The sequence below is a fragment of the Vigna unguiculata genome, chromosome 8 (genome assembly GCF_004118075.2).
Source record: "Vigna unguiculata cultivar IT97K-499-35 chromosome 8, ASM411807v1, whole genome shotgun sequence".
NCBI classification, from domain to species: domain Eukaryota; kingdom Viridiplantae; phylum Streptophyta; class Magnoliopsida; order Fabales; family Fabaceae; genus Vigna; species Vigna unguiculata.
This window is the reverse complement of record NC_040286.1, coordinates 32,478,999-32,500,815: the sequence shown is the minus strand read 5'-3', so window position 1 is coordinate 32,500,815 and position 21,817 is coordinate 32,478,999. Positions and strand designations below refer to the sequence as shown.

General features: G+C 31.5%; 2 protein-coding genes across 3 annotated transcripts; both read left to right on the top strand.

Moving 5' to 3' along the window:
* The first annotated feature begins 7,828 nt into the window (after nt 1-7,828).
* LOC114194487 (serine/threonine-protein phosphatase PP1 isozyme 4) lies at nt 7,829-12,399 on the top strand. The gene is made up of 4 exons (XM_028084742.1): nt 7,829-8,198; nt 9,019-9,578; nt 9,675-9,897; nt 12,002-12,399. The coding sequence occupies exons 1-3, from the start codon at nt 8,000-8,002 to the stop codon at nt 9,861-9,863; spliced, it is 948 nt and encodes a 315-aa protein (XP_027940543.1). The 5' UTR covers nt 7,829-7,999; the 3' UTR covers nt 9,864-9,897; nt 12,002-12,399.
* A 1,968-nt stretch (nt 12,400-14,367) lies between these two features.
* LOC114195240 (protein NEDD1) lies at nt 14,368-21,395 on the top strand. 2 transcript variants are annotated; one of them, XM_028085638.1, is made up of 10 exons: nt 14,368-14,747; nt 14,834-14,946; nt 16,171-16,431; nt 16,532-16,636; nt 16,971-17,036; nt 17,166-17,387; nt 18,432-18,992; nt 19,934-20,560; nt 20,808-20,978; nt 21,050-21,395. In XM_028085638.1, the coding sequence occupies exons 1-10, from the start codon at nt 14,591-14,593 to the stop codon at nt 21,155-21,157; spliced, it is 2,391 nt and encodes a 796-aa protein (XP_027941439.1). In that variant the 5' UTR covers nt 14,368-14,590; the 3' UTR covers nt 21,158-21,395. The 2 variants fall into 2 exon arrangements, with proteins under 2 accessions (XP_027941439.1, XP_027941441.1); XM_028085640.1 differs by lacking the exons at nt 14,368-14,747; nt 14,834-14,946 and adding an exon at nt 14,954-16,034.
* The last annotated feature ends 422 nt before the right edge of the window (nt 21,396-21,817 follow it).

Here is a 21,817-nt window from a genome sequence, read left to right as displayed (position 1 = left end):
TTCCAAATAATGTCACTTCATATTTACCATATGCATAGGAATGTTCGCTTACTTCTTTGGTAGTGAAAAGGATAATGATTCTTTTGAATAATGAATCTTCATGACATATTATTCAACAAAATTATTTACACATTTTCCTGTTATACAAAACTTTTATTCTGATTAAAACAAAAGTAGAAGTAAAGTATTTTTTAGGCTAATCATCCAGTGATCAATCATTATATTATATTATTTTATTTTATTTTATTTTATTTTTATTAGCTAATTCATGTCAAAATCCTTTATGGATTATAAAATTATATTAAACATCTAAAGTGACACAAGTGTAAGTTTATTTAACACTTTATAGACATATATTTACATTAAGACAATATAGAAATTATGCAAAAAAATATTTTAATTATATAACTTTAAAAAAAATTAGCACAAAAATTTAATGATATATAGTCATAAATATCAGCTGAATCCATAAACTCATTTAAACCACATTTCATATTTCAACTATGTATTTTAGTAAATTTTGGTTTGATGTATTTTTTTTCTTTAACTTTTTTTTTATTTGTTGATTTTGTAATTTTAATTTTTCAGTAACATTAATTTTAGTTAATGTGACCTTCTTCTGTGTTTGGATACATTTTTAAAATATTACAATAATAATTTGATTATTTAACATTATATAGTTTACAAATTTATTTAAAAAAATTCATACTTTTTTTTTAATTTATGTTTTTTCTCTTTTATTCAATTTCAATAGTGAATTTACTTTTTCGACTTTGGTTAAAATATTATTGACTTGATTGAAATTGCAATCTATGGGTGGGAAATTTTCTTTTTTTATTCTATAGTTAGTGATAATTATTTTTAAGTTAAAGTTGATTATCACTTTCAGTATAATTTTATTTCGTCATTGATATTATTTAAAGTTTTCTTTAATATTAATGATGTGTTTTCTTAATGATATTAAATATGAGTTTTTCAATTGAATTTAATTAAGATTATTTTAACTTATGGAACTTGATATTTTTTTTATTAATATCCATGAGAACCTAAACTAAAACTATTTATGGATTAATAATAATTAAGCTTTTCTTGACTAATTTAGAAAAAAAAACAATTTTTTTATGATGTTAGCCAAAAAAGTTTTTCAATGTTAATAAGATAATTTCCAGTAACTCATAGGTAAAGGACAAAATTGAAACACTAACAAGAAAACAAGATAAAAAAAAACGAAAATGAAACACCTTTATTTTCCATATAAACGAGCGTCTAAGGTTTAAAAATCAAGCAATTATGATACGAGACATAATCAATTTACGCGTAAATATTTTATTATATTTATTTAAATATAATTGATTCTATTTTTTTAATATAAATTAATATACTAAAACAAATAATTTGAACTTCAATATTTTATAAAATAGATTAATTTAATATTATATAATTAATATAATAAAAAATATTTAAATAATTAATTTTGTTATATTGTTTTAAAATAATATATAACACATAATAATTATATATATATATATATATATATATATATATATATATATATTACTACAAGAAAATCTTTAATTAACAACCAATTTTGATAATAAAAATAATTAGTCACTGTATGATGAAATTATATACCAATTTATAAACTAAATATTTATTTATATAATATGAATTCAAAAAATTATTGTGACGATAAAAAAAATTCTATTTATTTATTTATTACAGTATACTTATAAGAATTTAGAGGCAATAATTTATACACTAATATATCATTATATTTAAAATATTCACATTTATATATATATTTACAATGCTATATACTTCCTATATCCACATTGTTTAGTACATTTTATATTTCCTACACTAGAAGAGGAAGAAGGATTATTTATTTACAGTTTCCCCCTCATATATGGTTTATCAAACAGGTGGAGGGGAAAGGTTATGGATAGGATTCACTTGGACTGTTGGGGGTAAATAAAAGGTAACTCCGATTTGTCCTTCGATGACAATCGGTGCATTCGGAGCAGAGAGAAAAGTAAAGGTAGAGTTTCCCGTTCCCTGAAATGTTACAGAATTATTCACTACATTGGTTTGCCATGCATTTCCCGGAAAAACAGCTACAATGTCGGCGAAGAAGGGATCGGGCGTGTTTGGAGCAGCCATCTATGATAATGTTATAAAATTTTGTTTTTCACACACAATCAAAAGAAATAGGGAAGTGAGACAAATATCACAAAAAAATAACATATCATAATGAAATGAAAATTCTTCCAATTCCATAAAACGGGATCTTTATTATACTTTTATAAAGATATTGATTAATTTTGTAGTGACTAGTCAGGATAAATGAGCTCATGGCCAACAAAGTAACTCAAGAACATCTCATCTTGAGTGATACTAACTCGTTTAAATCCCCAAGGTCATATCTCCAACTACATTAATCAAATCTTTATTTATCATAATTTTTTTATTTCAATATTAAGCCATATAATTAAATAAATAAATAGATAGGATCAATGAATAATTAAAATAGATATAAATGAATAAAAAGGGTCAATATGTAACTAGAGATAAATATAAATAAGTAAATGAGAATAAATATAAATTAAATAGATAGGACCAGTGCATAACTGGAAATAAATAAATAAGATTGGGAACTAAATATAATTTAGAATGAGGTTAGGGACACCTCACTTAGGGTAGATATCGAGATAAAAATTACTAATAGATAAAAACAAATAATCGAAGTAAAAAGATAAAGTGATGGATGTCTCCTTCCCTTACCTTAATTACTATGGAAAACACACCAAGGTTGTACGGAGACTGTGATAAAAATTCTTTCTTCGTTGTCGTAACCTCTCTCTCTTTCACACAAAGCTTTTCTCTGATTTCTTTTGTCCAGCTTCTCTTTTGCTTTCTATTCTTACCCCACCCCTATTTATACTATGTTAAGTAATCATTACTTCTAGTTTGATTTTAATTACTTGGTTCCTATACTATTCTAGTTCCATTAGTTCTTAACATTCCATCCGAGATATTTTTTTTTTCACAATGAACGGATAAAGGATAGAAACATATATGTTAACATTAAATGTTTCTGATTACTTCCATATATATACTCTTTTCTTTTAATATGATATTAACGTTCTCATCATCCATACTGTCACTTTGTTTTCCAAGGTTTCATATATATACTCTTTTCTTTTAATCTTTTATTAAATATGATATTAATGTTCTCATCCATTTGTTATTCAGTATACTGCCACTTTGCTTTCCACTTATTCAAACTTTTGCATATAATTCATATATATATATATATATATATATATATATATATATATATATATATATATATATATATATATATATATATATATATATATATACACACACGTATATTCGTAATTTATTTTATTATTAGTTTCAATAATATATATATATATATATATATATATATATATATATATATATATATATATATATAATTTATAGAATATTGGACTATCGTATAATTTGTTGGTAATGTATTATTACCCATCAGTACAATTTATTTTGTAAATTTACAGCTAGCATATATTATAAGTACTATCGACATTTTTTTTTTATATATATATCATATGTTCAAAATTTATTATACTAGTCACAATACCTAAAAAAATAATGTATCATAAAATTTTAGGTATTGATATACTGAAAACACCGGGGTACAAATTTTGAGATGTTACAATTCTCCCCTACTAAAAGAAATTTCGTCCTCGAAATTATTTATTTATTTATTTTTGAAATAAATAAGGGTAAAGGTTTGTTATTTTTTCTTCTAATTCCCATGTAATATCTCCATTAGCTTCATTCCACATGACCTTCACTAGAGGGATTTGTCTGCCTCTCAATTCTTTGACCTTCTTGTCCATAATCTGTACGGGTATTGCGTCAAATGTAAGGTTATTCTTTAATTATACTGTATCAGGTCTTATCACATGAGTTGGATCATAAATATATTTTCTTAATTGAGACACATGAAAGACATTATGAAGGTTGGAAAGGAACGTAGGTAAGCAAATTTGATAAGCAACAGGACCTATTTTTCTAAGAATTTGGTAAGGACCAATAAACCGGGGAGTGAGTTTCTTTGATTTCATCACTCTACCAATTCCAGTGGTTGGTGTTACTTTCAAGAATACATGATCACCTTCTTGAAATTCAAGAGGTCGTCTTTTCTTGTCAGCATAACTTTTCTGTCTACTTTGAGTTGCTCTCAATTTGTCCCTGATCATTATGATTTTCTCCGTTGTCTGTTGAATCATGTCAGGACCTAATACTAAATTCTCACCAGTCTCAAACCAACACAAAGGTGTTCTACATTTCTTCCCATATAATGCTTCATAAGGTGCCATACCTATGCTGGAATGGAAACTGTTGTTATAGGTAAACTCAATCAAAGGCAGGTATCGATCCCAACTATCAGAATTTTCTAACACACAAGCTCTCAGCAAATCTTCCAAAGATTGAATGGTTCGTTCAGATTGTCCATCAGTTTGGGGATGATAAGTTGAGCTAAGGTGAAGCTTAGTACCTAAGGCTTGATGTAAACTTCTCCAAAATTTTGAAGTGAATCTAGGGTCCCTATCAGATATAATACTTATTGGAACTCCATGTAACCTGACAATTTCTCTTATGTATAAATCAGTCAATTTTTCCAACGAATACCTAATGTTAATGGGTAAGAAATGAGCAGACTTTGTTAACCTATCCACGATAACCCATATGGAATCAAATTTTTGAACGGTTCATGGGAGGCCAACTACAAAATCCATTGTTATACTATCCCATTTCCATTCAGGTATATCTAAGGATTGTAGCATTCCTGCTGGCTTTTGGTGTTCTATTTTAGCTTTTTGACAAATTAGACATTTTGCTACATATTGCGCCACTTCCTTTTTCATTTTGGGCCACCAAAACATTTTTTTGAGATCTTGATACATTTTTGTTGTGCCCGGATGTATGCTTAATTTGCTTTTATGTGCTTCTTCTAGAATCATTTCCTTAATTTCCTCATTATTGGGTACACACATCCTGTCCTTAAATCTTAAAGTTCCGGTTTTATCTATGCCAAAATCCTCCCCACCCCTTTGACCTATCAATTTCTTTTTCTTATTAATTAACTCATCACTTTCTTGTGCCTCATGGATTTGCTTTTGTAAATTGTTAATGATCTGAATGGAGTTTAATTGCATTTTATCATGGCTTAGGGTGACCGACAAATTCATGTCTCTAAATTTTTCTAACAAATTCATTTCATAAATCATTAGTGAAGAGATGTAAAGATTTTCTGCTTAATGCATCTGCCACTACATTTGCCTTACCTGGGTGGTACTGTAATTCAAAATCATAATCTTTCAGAAATTCCATCCATCTTCTTTGTCTCATATTTAATTCTTTTTGGTCAAACAAGTATTTGAGACTCTTATGATTACTAAAAACTTCAAACTTTTCACCATAAACATAATGTCTCCATATCTTAAGTGCAAAAACAATGGCAGCTAGTTCTAGATCATGGGTTGGGTAATTTTTCTCATGTGTTCTCAGTTGCCTGGAACTATATGCCACTACCCTTCTATCTTGCATAAGAACACAACCTAATCCCATTTTGGAAGCATCACAAAATATAACAAAGTGTCCATTAGGATTGGGTAATGCTAAAACAGGAGAAGTGGTTAATCTTTTCTTGAGTTCTTGAAAACTATTTTCACATTTTTCTGTCCACACAAAAGCTTGGCCCTTTTTGGTGAGTTGGGTTAAAGGCAAAGCTATTTTAGAAAATTCCTCAATGAATCTCCTATAATATCCTGCCAAACCGAGAAAACTGCGAATCTCAGTCACTGTTTTTGGTGGTTCCCATTGTAAAACTGCTTCTACTTTGGTTGGATCCACTGACACTCCGTTATTGGAAATCACATGTCCTAAGAATTTTACTTCCTCTAACCAGAATTCATACTTAGACAATTTAGCATACAATTTCTTTTCTTTCAAGATTTGCAAGACAATTCGAAGGTGTTCCTCGTGTTCCTCAAGAGTCTTAGAGTAAATAAGAATGTCATCTATAAAAACAACCACAAATTGATCCAAAAATGGATGAAAGATCCTATTTATGTAATCCATGAATATTGTAGGAGCATTGGTCACACCAAAAGGCATCACTTGATATTCATAATGACCATACCTAGTTCTGAAAACAGTTTTTTGTATGTCTTCTGCTTTTACTCTAATCTGATGATATCCGGACCTTAAATCTATCTTAGAAAATACAGAGGCTCCTCTCAATTGGTCCATCAACTCATCTATTCTAGGAAGAGGGTATTTATTCTTTATGGTGAATTTATTTAATTGACGGTAATCTACGCACAACCTAAAACTTCCATCTTTCTTTTTAACTAACAAAACAGGGGCTCCCCAAGTTATACTATTCTAGTTCCATTAGTTCTTAACAACCTAAAACTTCCATCTTTCTTCCTATACTATTCTAGTTCCATTAGTTCTTAACATTCCATCCGAGATTTTTTTTTTTCACAATGAACGGATAAAGGATAGAAACATATCTGTTAACATTAAATGCTTCTCATTACTTCCATATATATACTCTTTTCTTTTAATATGATATTAACGTTCTCATCCATACTGTCACTTTACTTTCCAAGGTTTCATATATATACTCTTTTCTTTTAATCTTTTATTAAATATGATATTAATGTTCTCATCCATTTGTTATTCAGTATACTGCCACTTTGCTTTTCACTTATTCAAACTTTTGCATATATATATATATATATATATATATATATATATAATTTATAGAATATTGGACTATCGTATAATTTGTTGGTAATGTATTATTACCCATCAGTACAATTTATTTTGTAAATTTACAGCTAGCATATATTATAAGTACTATCGACATTTTTTTTTATATATATATATCATATGTTCAAAATTTATTATACTAGTCACAATACCTAAAAAAATAATGTATCATAAAATTTTAGGTATTGATATACTAAAAACATCGGGGTACAAATTTTGAGATGTTACAATTATAGTTAGTCTAAGTGAATAAAATAGTTTATATTATAAATTATGAATTGATATTTAAATTAGTTAATGATATTAATCACCTAGATTTTGTTATCAAGATAATTGATTTCTAAAATAGTCTCTAAATTTTTAGTTAAAAAATTGATTTATAAATTGGTCTTCACACATGTATTTTTATCATAAAATTGATCACTACCAGATAATTTTATTGTAGAGTATTTTATTATTGTAATAAAATGAATAAATAAAATAATATTATTAAAATAATTAAAAAAATAATTAATTAAAATAAAAAAATTAAATATTGATAATTTATTTTAATATATTTTCATTGAGAAATAGAATGTATTTATTTATGAATGTTTTGTAATAATGTTATATTTTAATTTATGTTTTTAATTTTTTTTACATTAAATTATTTAATAAATTTATTAATATACAACCAAATCTATCATATTAATCACATCTAATATAAATTTATACTTTTCATTAATTTTTTTCTCGATGCTAACCTTATATTCCCTTAATTATTTTCTAGTCCAACCAAAGTAAAAAGAGATGAAAAAAAAAGTTAAAGAGGAGAAGAATTGAAAATCCTGAAGGTGTAAAGAGTGAATAATTTTAACTGGATAAATAAAAACGGATATATATTTTTTTTTCAGATTAACCTTTTTTTAAATCTATATATATATATATATATATATATATATATGTATTTATTTATTATTTATATTGGATGGTGCAAGAAAGGAAACAATGGAGTGCAAACAAACACTGACAGACAAAGAGTAACACAGAAAGAGAGAACCAAACCAAGAAAAGCTCTTGGTTGGTTCACCCCTTGGCCTTGTTTGTTATTGTTGCTGAGAAGTTGCTTAGAAGAAGAAGAAGAAGCAGATTTTGATCGTATGCGATGAGCTCGCAGGGGCAAGGGATTGATGAAGCGGTTCTGGATGACATAATCCGCCGCTTAACTGAGGTCCGATTGGCCCGACCCGGCAAGCAGGTTCAGCTCTCCGAGTCAGAGATCAAGCAACTCTGCGTCGCTTCTCGAGACATCTTCATTAACCAACCCAATTTGCTTGAACTCGAAGCCCCCATCAAGATTTGCGGTACCCTTTCCTTTCTCTTTTCTCTCTCCAATTTGCTCCCCTTTTCTGTTTAGGGTTTAGAGATGCTTTTGGGTGTCCCTGTTTGTTGCAAGTTCGAACCTTTGGTTTTTGGGTGTCATGGTTGATTCGAAGGAAATGTAGGTTACGCATTTGGTGTTTAGGGCATGCGATTTTTTTTTTATCATTTCTATGGTTTAGAGACATCCGTACTTGATGTATTACGTTGGCTGCCTAGGGTTTAATACATCCTCTTCCTTTTCCCGGGGTTCAGACTGGCTATGCAACCTTAAAGGGAGTTTGGTCTTTAACCAAGCACAATGATACTGAGTGATGGCCAACCTCACTTAGTGGGATAGTGCGGAAAAAAATTCAAGTCCCGAATTGACTAGAGATGGACTTTGATACCGTTTTGGAGATTAGGTTTAGGCTAAACTCATTCATGGTGGGTGTTGCTTCCCACTTATTTGCATACAGACATACATACATTCATACTAACATACAAACATATATATATATATATATATATATATATATATATATATATTATTTTGGGAATATCATTAGTCAACATGGGGTTTTCAACAGATAAGGCTTTTGCTGAAATGGGTTTAATTATCTTTTAGCTTTTGATCCATTGTTTCCTTTAGTGAGTTTGGTCTTTAATAAAATAAAATGGGGTTGAAAGATTCATGTGGCTAATCTCATAACTTAACTGGAAACGATTTTTGTTATTGTTGTTGATATATTTGTTAGGTTTTCTATTTACATTCACTGTAGTGATATTTTATGGCATTGTTGAGATCTCTCTTCGCATTTTCAGGTGACATTCATGGGCAGTACAGTGATTTGTTAAGGCTATTTGAGTATGGGGGTTTGCCTCCTAAGGCAAATTATCTCTTTTTGGGGGACTATGTGGACCGTGGGAAGCAGAGCTTAGAAACCATATGTCTTTTGCTTGCATATAAAATCAAATATCCCGAAAACTTTTTCCTGTTGAGGGGGAATCATGAGTGTGCTTCCATTAATAGGATTTATGGGTTTTATGATGAATGTAAGAGAAGGTTTAATGTGAGGCTTTGGAAAGCCTTCACCGAATGTTTTAACTGCCTTCCTGTGGCTGCCCTAATAGATGATAAAATATTGTGCATGCATGGTGGTCTTTCCCCTGAACTCACAAACTTGGATGAAATCAGGAATATAATCCGTCCTACTGCAATTCCCGACACTGGCTTGCTCTGTGATTTGCTTTGGTCTGATCCTGGTAGGGATGTGAAGGGTTGGGGAATGAATGACAGAGGAGTGTCCTACACCTTTGGCCCTGATAAGGTGGCTGAATTTTTGACAAAGCATGACTTGGATCTCATTTGTCGTGCTCATCAGGTTACTATCTTTTGTTGACAATACTCATTCAGCTTCTCTAATACAAGGGTGAACGTATGATGCTTTGCTGTAAATTGACACTAAATTTTTGTGTAGGTTGTAGAGGATGGGTATGAATTCTTCGCTGACAGGCAACTTGTTACGATATTTTCAGCTCCAAACTACTGTGGTGAATTTGACAATGCTGGTGCAATGATGAGTGTGGATGATAACTTGATGTGCTCTTTTCAGATTCTGAAGCCTGCAGAGAAAAAAACAAAGTTTGTGATGTCAAACAAGATATGATGGTTTGCACATTACTTTCACGTAATTAACTAAGGTTATGTTACTATTGCTTTTCCTTTTATTTTTTATGGTATAGGTTCGTTGACTGAGCATACAATTTAAAACTGCACTGATTTGTTTATGTGAGATTCCTGGTTTTTGTTTTGTTATCAATGGGTTCTTATAATTTAGAAGATTTAATCAATTACTTCCCAAAACAGTATAAGAATATTTTGACCATTTTTTTGTAATGGGGGTTGTGTTGATTTACTTGCAATGGTTTCAGCTATTAAAAACCATATCTTTTTAATCCAAGCATAGAAAAAACTTTAAACTAAAAGAAAGCCCAAAGCGCACCTTTACCACACCTTGCTGTATTTTCGAATTTGATTTGTCAAGTAACAAATATCATTTTAAAAGGGAAGGGAATAATGCTACTGTTATTACTGTATTGTCAGGGTCAAATTTTTTATTTTATGATTTTGGGATCAAGTTTCTATTAAGAAAATCCTGTTAAATGACTCAAATTCTTGCTTCTATGCTCATTAGCATCAGGCAGTTGTGGAGGTATGTATTAATTTATTAATTTATGAAGGTATTTTGAGACTTCTTAGATTCTGGTAGTTGCTGGAATCTAAAATAAAAGCTCTCTTGGGAAGGTGGCAAAAAAGTGATTCCCTCTCCTAAATTAGTTAAACCAGATGGATGTTTCTTCAAGCTGAGTAATAGGATATGGCTTGTTTTTTAAGACCTTTATTCTCAAAAGCTTTTTTAATATAAATTTACGAGAAAAAAACACTTGAAACCCTTGTTTTTTAATTTTTTTCTTACACTATATAATTAAATTTTTTATTGAAACTTATCTTTTGATTAAAAATAATTTTTCTTAAATAACATACAAGGCTCTTAGTTTAAATATTTAAATGAAGATATCCCTTTTGCTGCATGATGACTACCAATATGTGAAATAAACTTGCAGATGGATTTGTTAGGTTTGGTTTCTCTTGTTACTAGTTATGATCAATTATATACATCGGATAGTTTAATACAAAGGAGTAGGTAAGTAAATTTTCCCCTGTTGGTGAAGGGTCATTTATTATTTTATACATTAACTGCATGTTTGATTGAGCTCATTTGGGAAGAATAGTTGTTTATTTTCCAACTTCATCAGAGCTTTGGAGAATAAATGATTATTTCTTCAATAATAATCTATACCAAGCATATACTGCTTTGAAACAAACAAACCAAGAACATATGCTAGAAACCGAAAAATAAGTCTAAGAACAAAGCTTGGGTACAGGTTTTAAATGCTTTTGGTGTTATTCTTCGATCAGAACTAGCTCACTTCAATGATCTTCACAGTAAATTTTGGTGTTGGCTACCAAGGTGTATCTTTCAATTTGGTGGGAGAATAACATCAAAAGCATCCTAAAAACTACATCTAAGTTTTGTTGATAGCACGAAAAGTAAATGGGATTGTGTAAAAGATCTTTTGACTGTATTCTTATTTGGAAAAAAACTATATAACAATGAAAGCTTTATCTCAGTAGGTGAAGTTGGTCATATGGATCACATGATGTCATTTGACTCAGTTAAAGATCAAAGAACATATTAGGCAAGCTTTTGCTCTGTTGTCATACTGCCAATGGTGGTTATTAATCAATGTCTGCTTTAATATATAATAGTGTTATTCTAAGCATTGCATGAAAATATAACAGCCTCTTGGGCTTAACAGTTTTCAAGGCATGCTGAACCCTTTGCTACAGACAGAGTAATAGTTAGAAGCTTCTTTTATCTTGTATAAAAAACTTTTGCTCCCTCCTTTCTCACAATTGGTAAATTTAATTTGTATAAAAAATTTGTAGTCTGGATAACAACTAGGTTGAACTGAAGCCGTGTATGTATATTATGCATTTTTTTTTTCTGTAAATTGCTATTTCTTTTCATTGTATTTGTATATAGTATTCTTTCCTTTATTTGGCTATCTGGTATACTAGAATAGGAAATTCCCTTACTTGACCCCTGAATGCCAAATGAAACTCTTTTTTTCATCTCTTTTCATGTTAGCTTCTATTTGAATAGACTATACTATGTATTCATAACTCAGATGCTTTGTGTTAACTATTAACTTTTCCTTTCCTCTTTTTATCTACTCACAGGTGCAGATGTATTCACGGACTTATATTTAATTACTGAAGATTTCATGGTCTTATATTCTATCTATTCTGAGGTGGTGGTGGTGATGGTGATGGACCAGCAAAATTACTGTTAGAACATCCAGTCATGCATTGAGCGTGAAGTACTATAAGCGATATTGGGCACTGCTGGGTGGCCATAAAAGCAAAGGCTTTTATCTTCATTTTCTTTTGTTGTTTCATAATTATTCTACGACACAGTATGTACATATATGTGTTGTGGATGCTGTGGAAATGACCTTCTTTGCTCTGAAAGGTTCTCTTAGACTATAAATTTACACTGATAGAACAGTATGTGATGGTGATTCTGACCAATTTTATTCAGTTAGTAAAGGTGCAATTGCTTGGATTTTTTGGTTTCATATTGGTCTGTGCTTGCACTGTTTGATCATGATCTGATGCTATTAGGGACAATTCAGTATCTTTGCTAATCTTCTTATTTTGGAACATCTATGATTGCTTTGATTTATCATTAGATTGTGGTGTCTTTTTTATATATAAGAATTGAATAAGTTTACAATGATTAATGCATACTTCACTCATTATGAGATATGTTAGTTTGCATTCTTGTCTAGAAAAACTTGGAATAAAAATTTGAAATAAGTAGATTAAGGTGTTTTTCATATTAAAAATAAGTAATGGTTTATATTTTTTAATTTTAAGAGAAATATTAGTGACACTTCTTTTAATGCTTTTTTCAACATGTTTTTTTTTTCTGTTGTCTGAAATTTATTTAGGGAAACATATTTTCTGTATTCTTTCCTCTAATTTAGAAGAGAGAATTATAACATGTAAAAAAAGTGTTGGAAAGAGTATAGGTAACATTTCTTATATATTGGTTTTCTTAATAATAGCATGTGGAATCTATGTTATAGAATTTTGAATGAAAAAAAAAAACCGTGAAATTTTTGTTATTTTTTACGTGATTATTCTTATTTCATTATTATTTTTTATTAGTAGTTCATATGATCAATTATAATTTCGTATGCATAGATGTGAAGTTGTTAAAAAGAAAAAAATGGCATGTTAAAAGCGTAAGTGATTATTAATAATAATTTATTTTTTCTTTCGACTTAAATATCTTTTTCACTTTATTTTTATTCTATTTTTCATTTATCAAGTTATTAATTTTTTATTCTATTCTTCATCTATTTCTCACTTTTCAGTTTCCATTTTCTTTAAGTAGTGAAAGAGTGTCTTTTTCATTGCTTTTTTAAGTATGAATTCTCATTCGATCTGATAATCCTTCAAATTCCACTCAATTTGACTTATTTACACTCTAATATTTAAGTTTATCCATAAATACTAATTTAATCCTTCAAATAGATTAATAATAACATTGTTATCATTTATAGTTTAAATATGTTGTTCTAAAGTTTATCCATAAATACTAATTTAATCCTTCAAATAGATTAAATAACATTGTTATCATTTATAGTTTAAATATGTTGTTCTAAAACAATCGTGGTTAAATAAAGTTTAAAAGTAACCCAACTTTTAATCACCATAATATTTTTTTATTAAATTTTAAACATTATAAAAGAATAAAGGAAAAGAAGGAAAGTTTGATACAACTTAATATCTCATTTCAACCCTCACAAACTTTCTCCTTCTTCATTTTACACCCCTCATACATTTACCTTCTACAAATTCTCACCTTAAACACGACTTCTCAAAACGAAAAACGAAAAGTGTTATTTTATAAAAATTAATTCGATAATATATGTATATAGAGAGAATGTTATCAAACGCAAGTTTAATCTAATGAAAAACAAAATTTAAAATAATAATATTAGAGTGTATTTTACAGGGTAGTTGTACTTTTAATTATGACTCATCTATACTAGTATCTTTCTAAAGTTTACTTATTTATGTTTTTTTTAAATACCCATATTAAATATATCTTCTGATGAGAAGAGATGATTGGGAACATTAAAATCGAAGTGATTTTAGCCACCATTATATTTTAATAAATAATTTGAACAATTTAACTAATCATAATAATTAATTTAAATTTTGAAGTGATTTTTAGATGTTTTTATAAAAATAAATATTTTAAAGAAAAGTATAAAAATGTTATTGTAAATTTGATATAAATTTTTGGGTAATATTGAAAAGACAGTGAATAAAAACAGGAATTTAAAACATAAAAGATAAAAAATAAAAAAATAATCTTGCAATCCATGTAGCGTAAAAAACGAGCAAAGAAAAGAAAGTAATATTAATTACTAATTTATTAATTAACTTATTAACTAATTAACTAATATTAATAAAATAAAATAAGTAAGAGGTAATCACTAGGACAAGCGCTAGTCATTGCAAGAGCAGCGTTGGAACGATGATGAAGAGCATATAAAGGCGCCCACTGTCTTAACTTTTTCTTCGTTCAAAAATTTCACTCTCTCTCTTTCTGGTAGAGTGGTTGTTTTGTAGGGTTTATAATTCATATTCATATTTCAAATCAAATCGGGAATGCTACCCTCGCAAAACTACTTTTCCTCAAACTAACATTTCAAATTCAAATTCAAATTCGGCAAGTTTACCGATCCGTCAATGGCGTTATTGGCGGCGAGTGGCGGTGACACCGTCAAACTCTTCGACGCCTCCGCCGTCAAGCCCGGCGTGTACACGCCCTCCGGCGATCCATGTGCCCTCAGCTTCACTCCTTCTCCCGGTTCCCAAGTCCATTCAGTCAAGTGGAACCACACCAGTGAGTCCATTTCACACATTTTAGCTTTCTAGGGTTTTCATTTCCCCTTATCGTCGTCGATTGCGCTGAATTTGAGTTTTCCGCAGACTTAGTTGTGGCAAGTGCGGGAGACGATAAGAAGATCTCGCTGTGGCGGAAGAATGGGCACACGATGGGGACCATTCCGGTTGCCGGCAGTGATAGTGGAGACAACATTGAGGTCATTTCTGACACATGCTTTACTTATTTGATGTTTTTTTTAAGCAACATCTGGTAGAAAAATAGAAATTAGTTGACACAATATGCATACTGTGTGGCAATGCTCTTGCTCTCCAGGAGACAAAGCTCTAAAGTCAATGACACACCAAAGACTCAAATGACAACAGCATATACCTAATTACATAACCTATTATGCATTACTGTAATATAGAACTCAGCAGGAATTACACGATGAGCTATTTTATGGAACGATGTCTGATAATACGTAGCTACTCCTTACTCTGTCGTAACTACCAACGGGACAGTGAATATTGGGAGAATCTGCCACCAAAGTTAGCTGTACTAAGTTGCCGGGCTATAATTCTCACCCTAGAATCCCATATCTCCAATGTGGGACCAAAGTCTCATACCTTTCAATTGGATACTAAAATCTGACCACACTCCACAGCCCAGGCAACTATGCGAGCTGGCTGTGCATCTGTTCACTTGGCCAGTTTCGGGTTAACGCTACAATACCAATATACTATTTGCACTTCTCACTTTCAACTGAGAGATTTGGTGGAAGGCTAGTTGTTGTTAGAAATGCATCTAATATAAAAAATTAGCTCTTCGAAAGTGAAACGTATACTGTGAAAGAGTGATTAATTGTTCATGATTGATTTAAATTAAGGCATATAATCCACTTTACATTAGTGGTGGAAAGGGCCATGCTTTGAAGGAGTCAAATCCAATTATACCGGATTGCACATGTCAGTTTTTATCAGTTCCCTGTCAACATTGTGCACAAGTTTTAAAGCCCTGTTTTGGTTCTTTGCACTTGTTTGAAGTGCCTTAAAATTGTTGCCTTTGCACTTGTTTTTGCGTGATGATGCAGTGTCAGCATCACCACAAACGTGTGTGTGAAATTTTTGGGATAAATTTAATGATATTCTTAAGGAAAAAAACTACATTCAAGAATTTCCTTCAACATTTGATCCAATTAACAGAGAATTGAACTTTGATTGTGCATGAGGGGGAAGATTATCCTGTCAAAGTTGGCTCTTCTTGGATTTTTCAGAAGAAGTGACAAAGGCAGGGAGACCCCTTTGTGTAATGCTTCTAGTTTCCTCTCTGATAGTCCTTGTAGGTCATAATTTTGGCAGAAGCAGTCAGACAGTTTGTTACTTTCTTTTTTTCTTTCTGTGTTACTTCATGCATGGCTTCATGCTGTTTTTTATCCTCGCAGGAATCTATATTGGCTATCAGCTTTAGCAACAAGGCATCCAGATATGTATGTTCTGGAGGCACTGGTCAAGTTGTAAGGATATGGGATTTGCAAAGGAAACGGTGTATTAAATGGCTAAAGGGTCATACTAATACTGTCACAGGTGTAATATACAACTGTAAGGATGAACATTTGGCATCTATCAGCCTTAGTGGAGACTTAATGCTTCATAACCTTGCTTCCGGGCAAAAGGCTGCTGAGCTCAAAGATCCCAATCAACAGGTTTTTCTGCTTTGTTGTACTTGATCCTTCTGCATCTTTGTGAGTTGTTTTGTATGTGTATGGACTAACCCTCCCTCCATCTTTGAAATTGTAAGACCAGATGTTGAGAGTTCTTGATTATTCTAGAGTTAGTCGTCACCTTCTTGTGACTGCTGGTGATGATGGGACAGTACATTTGTGGGATACAACTGGTCGCAGCCCTAAGGTATGCAATATGCTCTCTTTATATGTATAAATAGCTTATGCTGCAAAATTCTACCAAAAATGAGCTTGGTTGATAGTTGAAACCACAAATTGGTCTTCTTCATTCAGAATAATAATAAAGAATAACTTGTATTTGCAACGTCTTCCTTTTATTTCTATTGTACAACCTTCATAATCATATGTCTCAGTGATCAATTTGGTATTATTGTGGTTTAACGAATTAGCTCTTTCTGTAGTAGGTTTCTCCTTTCTTGCCTTTTATTTTTCATCATTATTTCAGATAGATACTTTTGAGTTGACAATATATTTTTTCTTTCATTCTGTTTGAAAAAAAGGTTTCATGGACAAAGCAGCATTCTGCTCCAACTGCTGGTATTAGCTTCTCTCCATCCAATGACAAGGTTTCATTTTTTATTGCTAGTTCGACTTTTATAGTATACAGTGAGATTGTTTCATCCCCGCTTTAAACTTTTGACCCATTCTTTGGGTTACAATAATATTGCTTTCTGATTTCTTTCTTCAATTAACAGATCATTGCTAGTGTTGGCCTTGATAAAAAAATGTACATTTATGATTCTGGATCTAGAAGACCATCATCTTACATTTCTTATGAAGCACCTTTCTCTTCATTGGCCTTTAAAGATGATGGTTGGATGCTGGCTGCTGGAACTAGCAATGGCCGTGTGGCATTCTATGATGTTCGTGGCAAACCACAACCTGTTGCTGTTCTTCATGCTTATGGTAGTTCTGAGGTAATTCTTAGCTTCATCAACAGTGTTTCTTTTTGTCTGGACCTGCATGGTTTAATGTATTTAAGCCTGTTAGTTGGTTACCATTCATAGTTGTCTCATTTGACATTAGGATAGATTCATGGAAGTTGAAAATTGTCTTACATCTACCACTGGCTTGAACTCACGCAGAGCACTTTAAGCTTCCACAATTACTTAAAATTAGTTTTTTCTCATCCCAAAAGGGGAAAGTAAATCTATCCAACAATTAAGCCTTCATAGCAATTCCCTTGATGCTCTGTAATGGGTGAGCAAGCTACCTTATTTATGTTTGTTTACATACATGATCTGTAAAGGTTATGAAGATCCTTCTTTCATATCTTGTTGAGCATTAGATTTACAAATTTGTGGTGCACAAATTTATTAAGGGGTATTTGATTTCATGTTGACAAGTAACACAGATACGTTCTAAGAAAGTTCTTTAGGTCTGTTATAATCTACAATTAATACCTGCTTCCTACATTTTTTTGTTCACACGACTTGATCTTTTTATTTGACCAATGTTCCTAGATTATGTGACCAGTTTTATTTCTTTGCTTATGATAAACAATTCTTTCACCTGATATATATTTAACTGTGTATAGCAGAACAGAGACAAAAAATTATTCTGCTATATAATTTCAGTTTTAAAATAGCTTGATGGCACGTGATATATTTATTCAGTATTGTGATTAGTGATATTTTGGACCAGAGTGAGGTTTATAAACGTATAGTAGCATGTACAATTGAATAGCAGAAGATTTTTTTTGTATTTAATTAAATATAGATTGTAACATGGGTTGTTTTCTCTTTTGGGGATGATTATGTAAATGCAGAAACTAAACTCCTAGAGTTTTTCTAAGCAGTGAAAATATTATATTGTCATTTGATGATAAATAATTATTCCAAAACACATTATAAACTGATGGCACTTTAATATGAAGGATTAAAATCTTCCAATGTTAATCACTGATTTATGTTTGTAAAATTAATGTCTTCTTTTTATCTAATTATTATAGCATGTAACAGGCTGTTACGAGCTTATGCTGGCAAAGGTCTAAACCAGTTGTTGTTGATGAAAGAAATTGCACTGCTGAGACTGCTCTTGTGGGAGATACAGTTGAAGATTCAATACTTATGCCTGATCCTTTACCTCCGGCAAGTTCATCAAACATTTCTCTATCGACATCCATGCTGAATCCTAGGAACTCTGGTCGGGTGGGTGTCTCCATTGATGCTGCTTCATTTGTGGCATCTGGCAGTGGTTTTCCATCCAACGTACCAAATGTATCAAATGCAGAAGAAACTCCACAACGAAACAATTTATGGCCAGGTGGAACCCTGTCAAGATTGCATGCTCCCCGAGGTAGTTATAACCTAAAGGATGACATGGAGGTGTTCTCCCCTCTTGTGGATGTTCAACCATTAACGCCCTCTCTATGGGATGAAAATGGGATGAAGAAGGATATTTTATTTTCTGATAGGAAACCTATGTTGTTTCCTTCATCTAGTCGAAGATTTTCAAATTCTGAGGAAGGAATCAGTGACCATCCTATATCTGATTGGAAATCTGGCTCATCTTCCAAGCAGGTTATTGTCTCACATGACCCTGATTTTGAATTTAGCTCTGTGAAACACCGATCTATAATTCTTCAATTCAAAGTGAAATAAATCTGGGTTTATTGCTATTGATGCCACTTAGTTAAACATTGTCAATGTGTGACACTTTAATTCCCGGAGATTCAGTGGGAGGACTACTGCATTTTTTTTGTTTATAAGAGCTCCATAACTGGAATTACTTGATTAGGAAGGAAGGCCATTTCTCTTTTATGCCTGTTTCTTATTAATTACTTTGTCAACCAAGTGTACCCTGATGCCCACAAAATGTTTGCTCCTTCCTCGTATTCTCTTCATGGTTAAAGTTGCATCGCCCCTAACACCAAAGTCACAGCTAAAAGATTAATTTCTTTGAGGAGAATTTTTTAGATGCATTTAATTCAGTCATTTGATTGAGATGTGATCTGTGAGGAAGACATGCTACTTAAGATCGTCTGTTTTCTAAGTTGTTTTATCAAATCATTTCCTAGATTATTATGTATTGGTTGTTTGGATTGAGTTCTGTACTGTGCCTGCTTGGGGAAGTTCCCTGTGCCAGAATAAACCAAAATTGGAAATAATTCACTTTTATATTATTTGAATTGATTTAAAAATCAAATATTACGCTTGAGACTAATCGGAAAAAGGGGAATTGATTTGATTTTAAATGCTTTACATTTTTCTTTTCTGCAAAGTAAAATGATGAAGTGAATAACGGTAAAATTGTTTACTAATTTAGAATCCAATCTAATGCAAATTCAATCATATTTGATAGAATTCATAAATATAAAGCAACGACCCATGACATTTTAAGAAACAAATCATTTCCTATTTTATGAACATTTCAAACATATCCCTCTTTCATTTTTGTATTCCATACATATTTATGTTTTACCAGGCAAATTTTGACTGATTATATTGCAATCTAATTGTAGGATATTACTCAGTCTTCCTTTCCACTTGCGGGGTCAACTCCTCCTCCTCCTTCAAAGAGTGAAGATTCTTCTATCACTCCTCCTGAAGCCTGGGGTGGTGAGCGGTTAAGTGAAAAGTATGGTTATCACCGTCAGCCTGTCAATGTACCATCTCGTTTTGGGATGTTGGCTTCTAGTGGTCAGACAGCAGGATCAATGTTATCTGGATTACATGATACTTCCTCGTCTATGGGTGTTAGTTCCTATGCCACTTCAAGCCTGAGTTTAGCTAATATACGTACCAAGGATGCCTCTACAAGCCAGGAGATTTCCTTGGGGTTTACTGATCACACTTTCCCAACTTCTTTGCCTTTGTCCGCCAATGCAAAATCCAGCCTTGGACAAGCAAACATCGAGTCCCCAAAAATCCTTGATTCCCCGAGAATGTCATCTTTTAATAGAAGATTTTCTACTTATGCTGAAAGAATAAGCACTACTTCTACCTTCAGCGACGGAGTTTCCCTTTCAGTTGGCTCTCCTAAGATTAAGAAATCAGGAGCCGAAACCAGAGAAGAACTTCTAAATAGCTTGCTGTTGAAGTCTGATACATCTGCTCCAACAGAATCTGGCTCATTTCCACTGACAAGTGTATGCTAATATTTACAAATTAATTAGATTTTATTATTACTTCATATCTTGATGTATGTGTTTGGAAGAGAGTAGATAATTTTTCTTCTGATTCTTCGTCCATTCGTGTGCTTCAGATTTGAATGGTACCGGGGAGTGGGTTTCATTGATATAGATTGTGTTATTTTTCATGCTATAAGGAATGCTAGTTATATAACGTTTCATTTATTTGCTCTAATGCTCTTATTCTCTTTTCAAATTATGACAGGGAGTCATCCCACAACAGAAAGCATCTCAGCCAGACCCACAAGGATCTTCATTTACACTTCAGCTTTTTCAACGGACCCTGGAAGAAACTCTGGATTCCTTCCAGAAATCCATACACGAGGATATGAGAAACCTTCATATTGAAATTTTACGACAGTTTCATATGCAAGAGGTGTGTATCTGGAATTAGTGATGGTGATTTTCATTTTTAATTCCGCTCTAATCAATTGTCTCATGCAACAGACGGAAATGTCAGCTGTAATGAACTCTCTTATGGAAAACCAAGCTGAGTTGATGAAAGAAGTGAAGTCCCTTCGTAAGGAAAATCAGCAACTCAGACAAATGCTTTGATGGGTGTGAATACATTTTTGTTTGTCCTGTATTGTGGGGTCTTTTGATTTTCAAGAACTAACAATTGATGTATGCCTGCTGTCATCTTGATTGCGTCTTAGCTTTTAGTGGGTGGTGGTTGAAGAAAAATATCATGAGATAATTGCTTTCTACTAGAATAGGGCTTTGAAAATGTACAGGATCATGATTTTTCCAATTACAGAAGCTTTGTTGAATGTTATATTTACGCTTAAAAGCCTCTTCAATTCTCAAGAACAATTATTGTTTTTCTCCATTTTCCTAAAAGTTGGGGAAATAAAATAAATAATGTTTAGTTTTCAAATTACACTATATTTTGTTACTTGGAATGGTTTGGACACCCTTTTGCATTGAAGTGAATTTTCCATCTGTGTTGTCATTTTGTTGTCCTGAAAATCGACATTGGTTGAATTTCGTCTTTCCTTAGGGTAAAGCAGTATTGCCGTAAGTGTCATCATTCACTCTTTTTGGGAACTATTCTATTTAAGAATAAGAATATTGGGCCGTTTTGTCAACAAGTACATAAATTTGAATTTTAGATGTCAATCTGAAAATAAAGATTGTTAATGAATTTTGTGTTCTGTTGCACTATATTCTACTCCTTCATGCAATGCTTTAATTACTCTTATGTCATTTTTTTTT

What these genes read in the sequence shown, in the direction of transcription:
- LOC114195240 (XM_028085638.1), top strand. Translation starts at nt 14,591, where the DNA reads ATGGCGTTATTGGCGGCGAGTGGCGGTGACACCGTCAAACTCTTCGAC. An exon ending in AGTCAAGTGGAACCACACCA is followed by an intron (nt 14,748 to 14,833) that starts GTGAGTCCATTT and finishes AGTTTTCCGCAG; the next exon opens with ACTTAGTTGTGGCAAGTGCG. An exon ending in CAACTGGTCGCAGCCCTAAG is followed by an intron (nt 16,637 to 16,970) that starts GTATGCAATATG and finishes TTTGAAAAAAAG; the next exon opens with GTTTCATGGACAAAGCAGCA.
- LOC114194487 (XM_028084742.1), top strand. Translation starts at nt 8,000, where the DNA reads ATGAGCTCGCAGGGGCAAGGGATTGATGAAGCGGTTCTGGATGACATA. An exon ending in AGCCCCCATCAAGATTTGCG is followed by an intron (nt 8,199 to 9,018) that starts GTACCCTTTCCT and finishes TCGCATTTTCAG; the next exon opens with GTGACATTCATGGGCAGTAC. An exon ending in TCATTTGTCGTGCTCATCAG is followed by an intron (nt 9,579 to 9,674) that starts GTTACTATCTTT and finishes ATTTTTGTGTAG; the next exon opens with GTTGTAGAGGATGGGTATGA.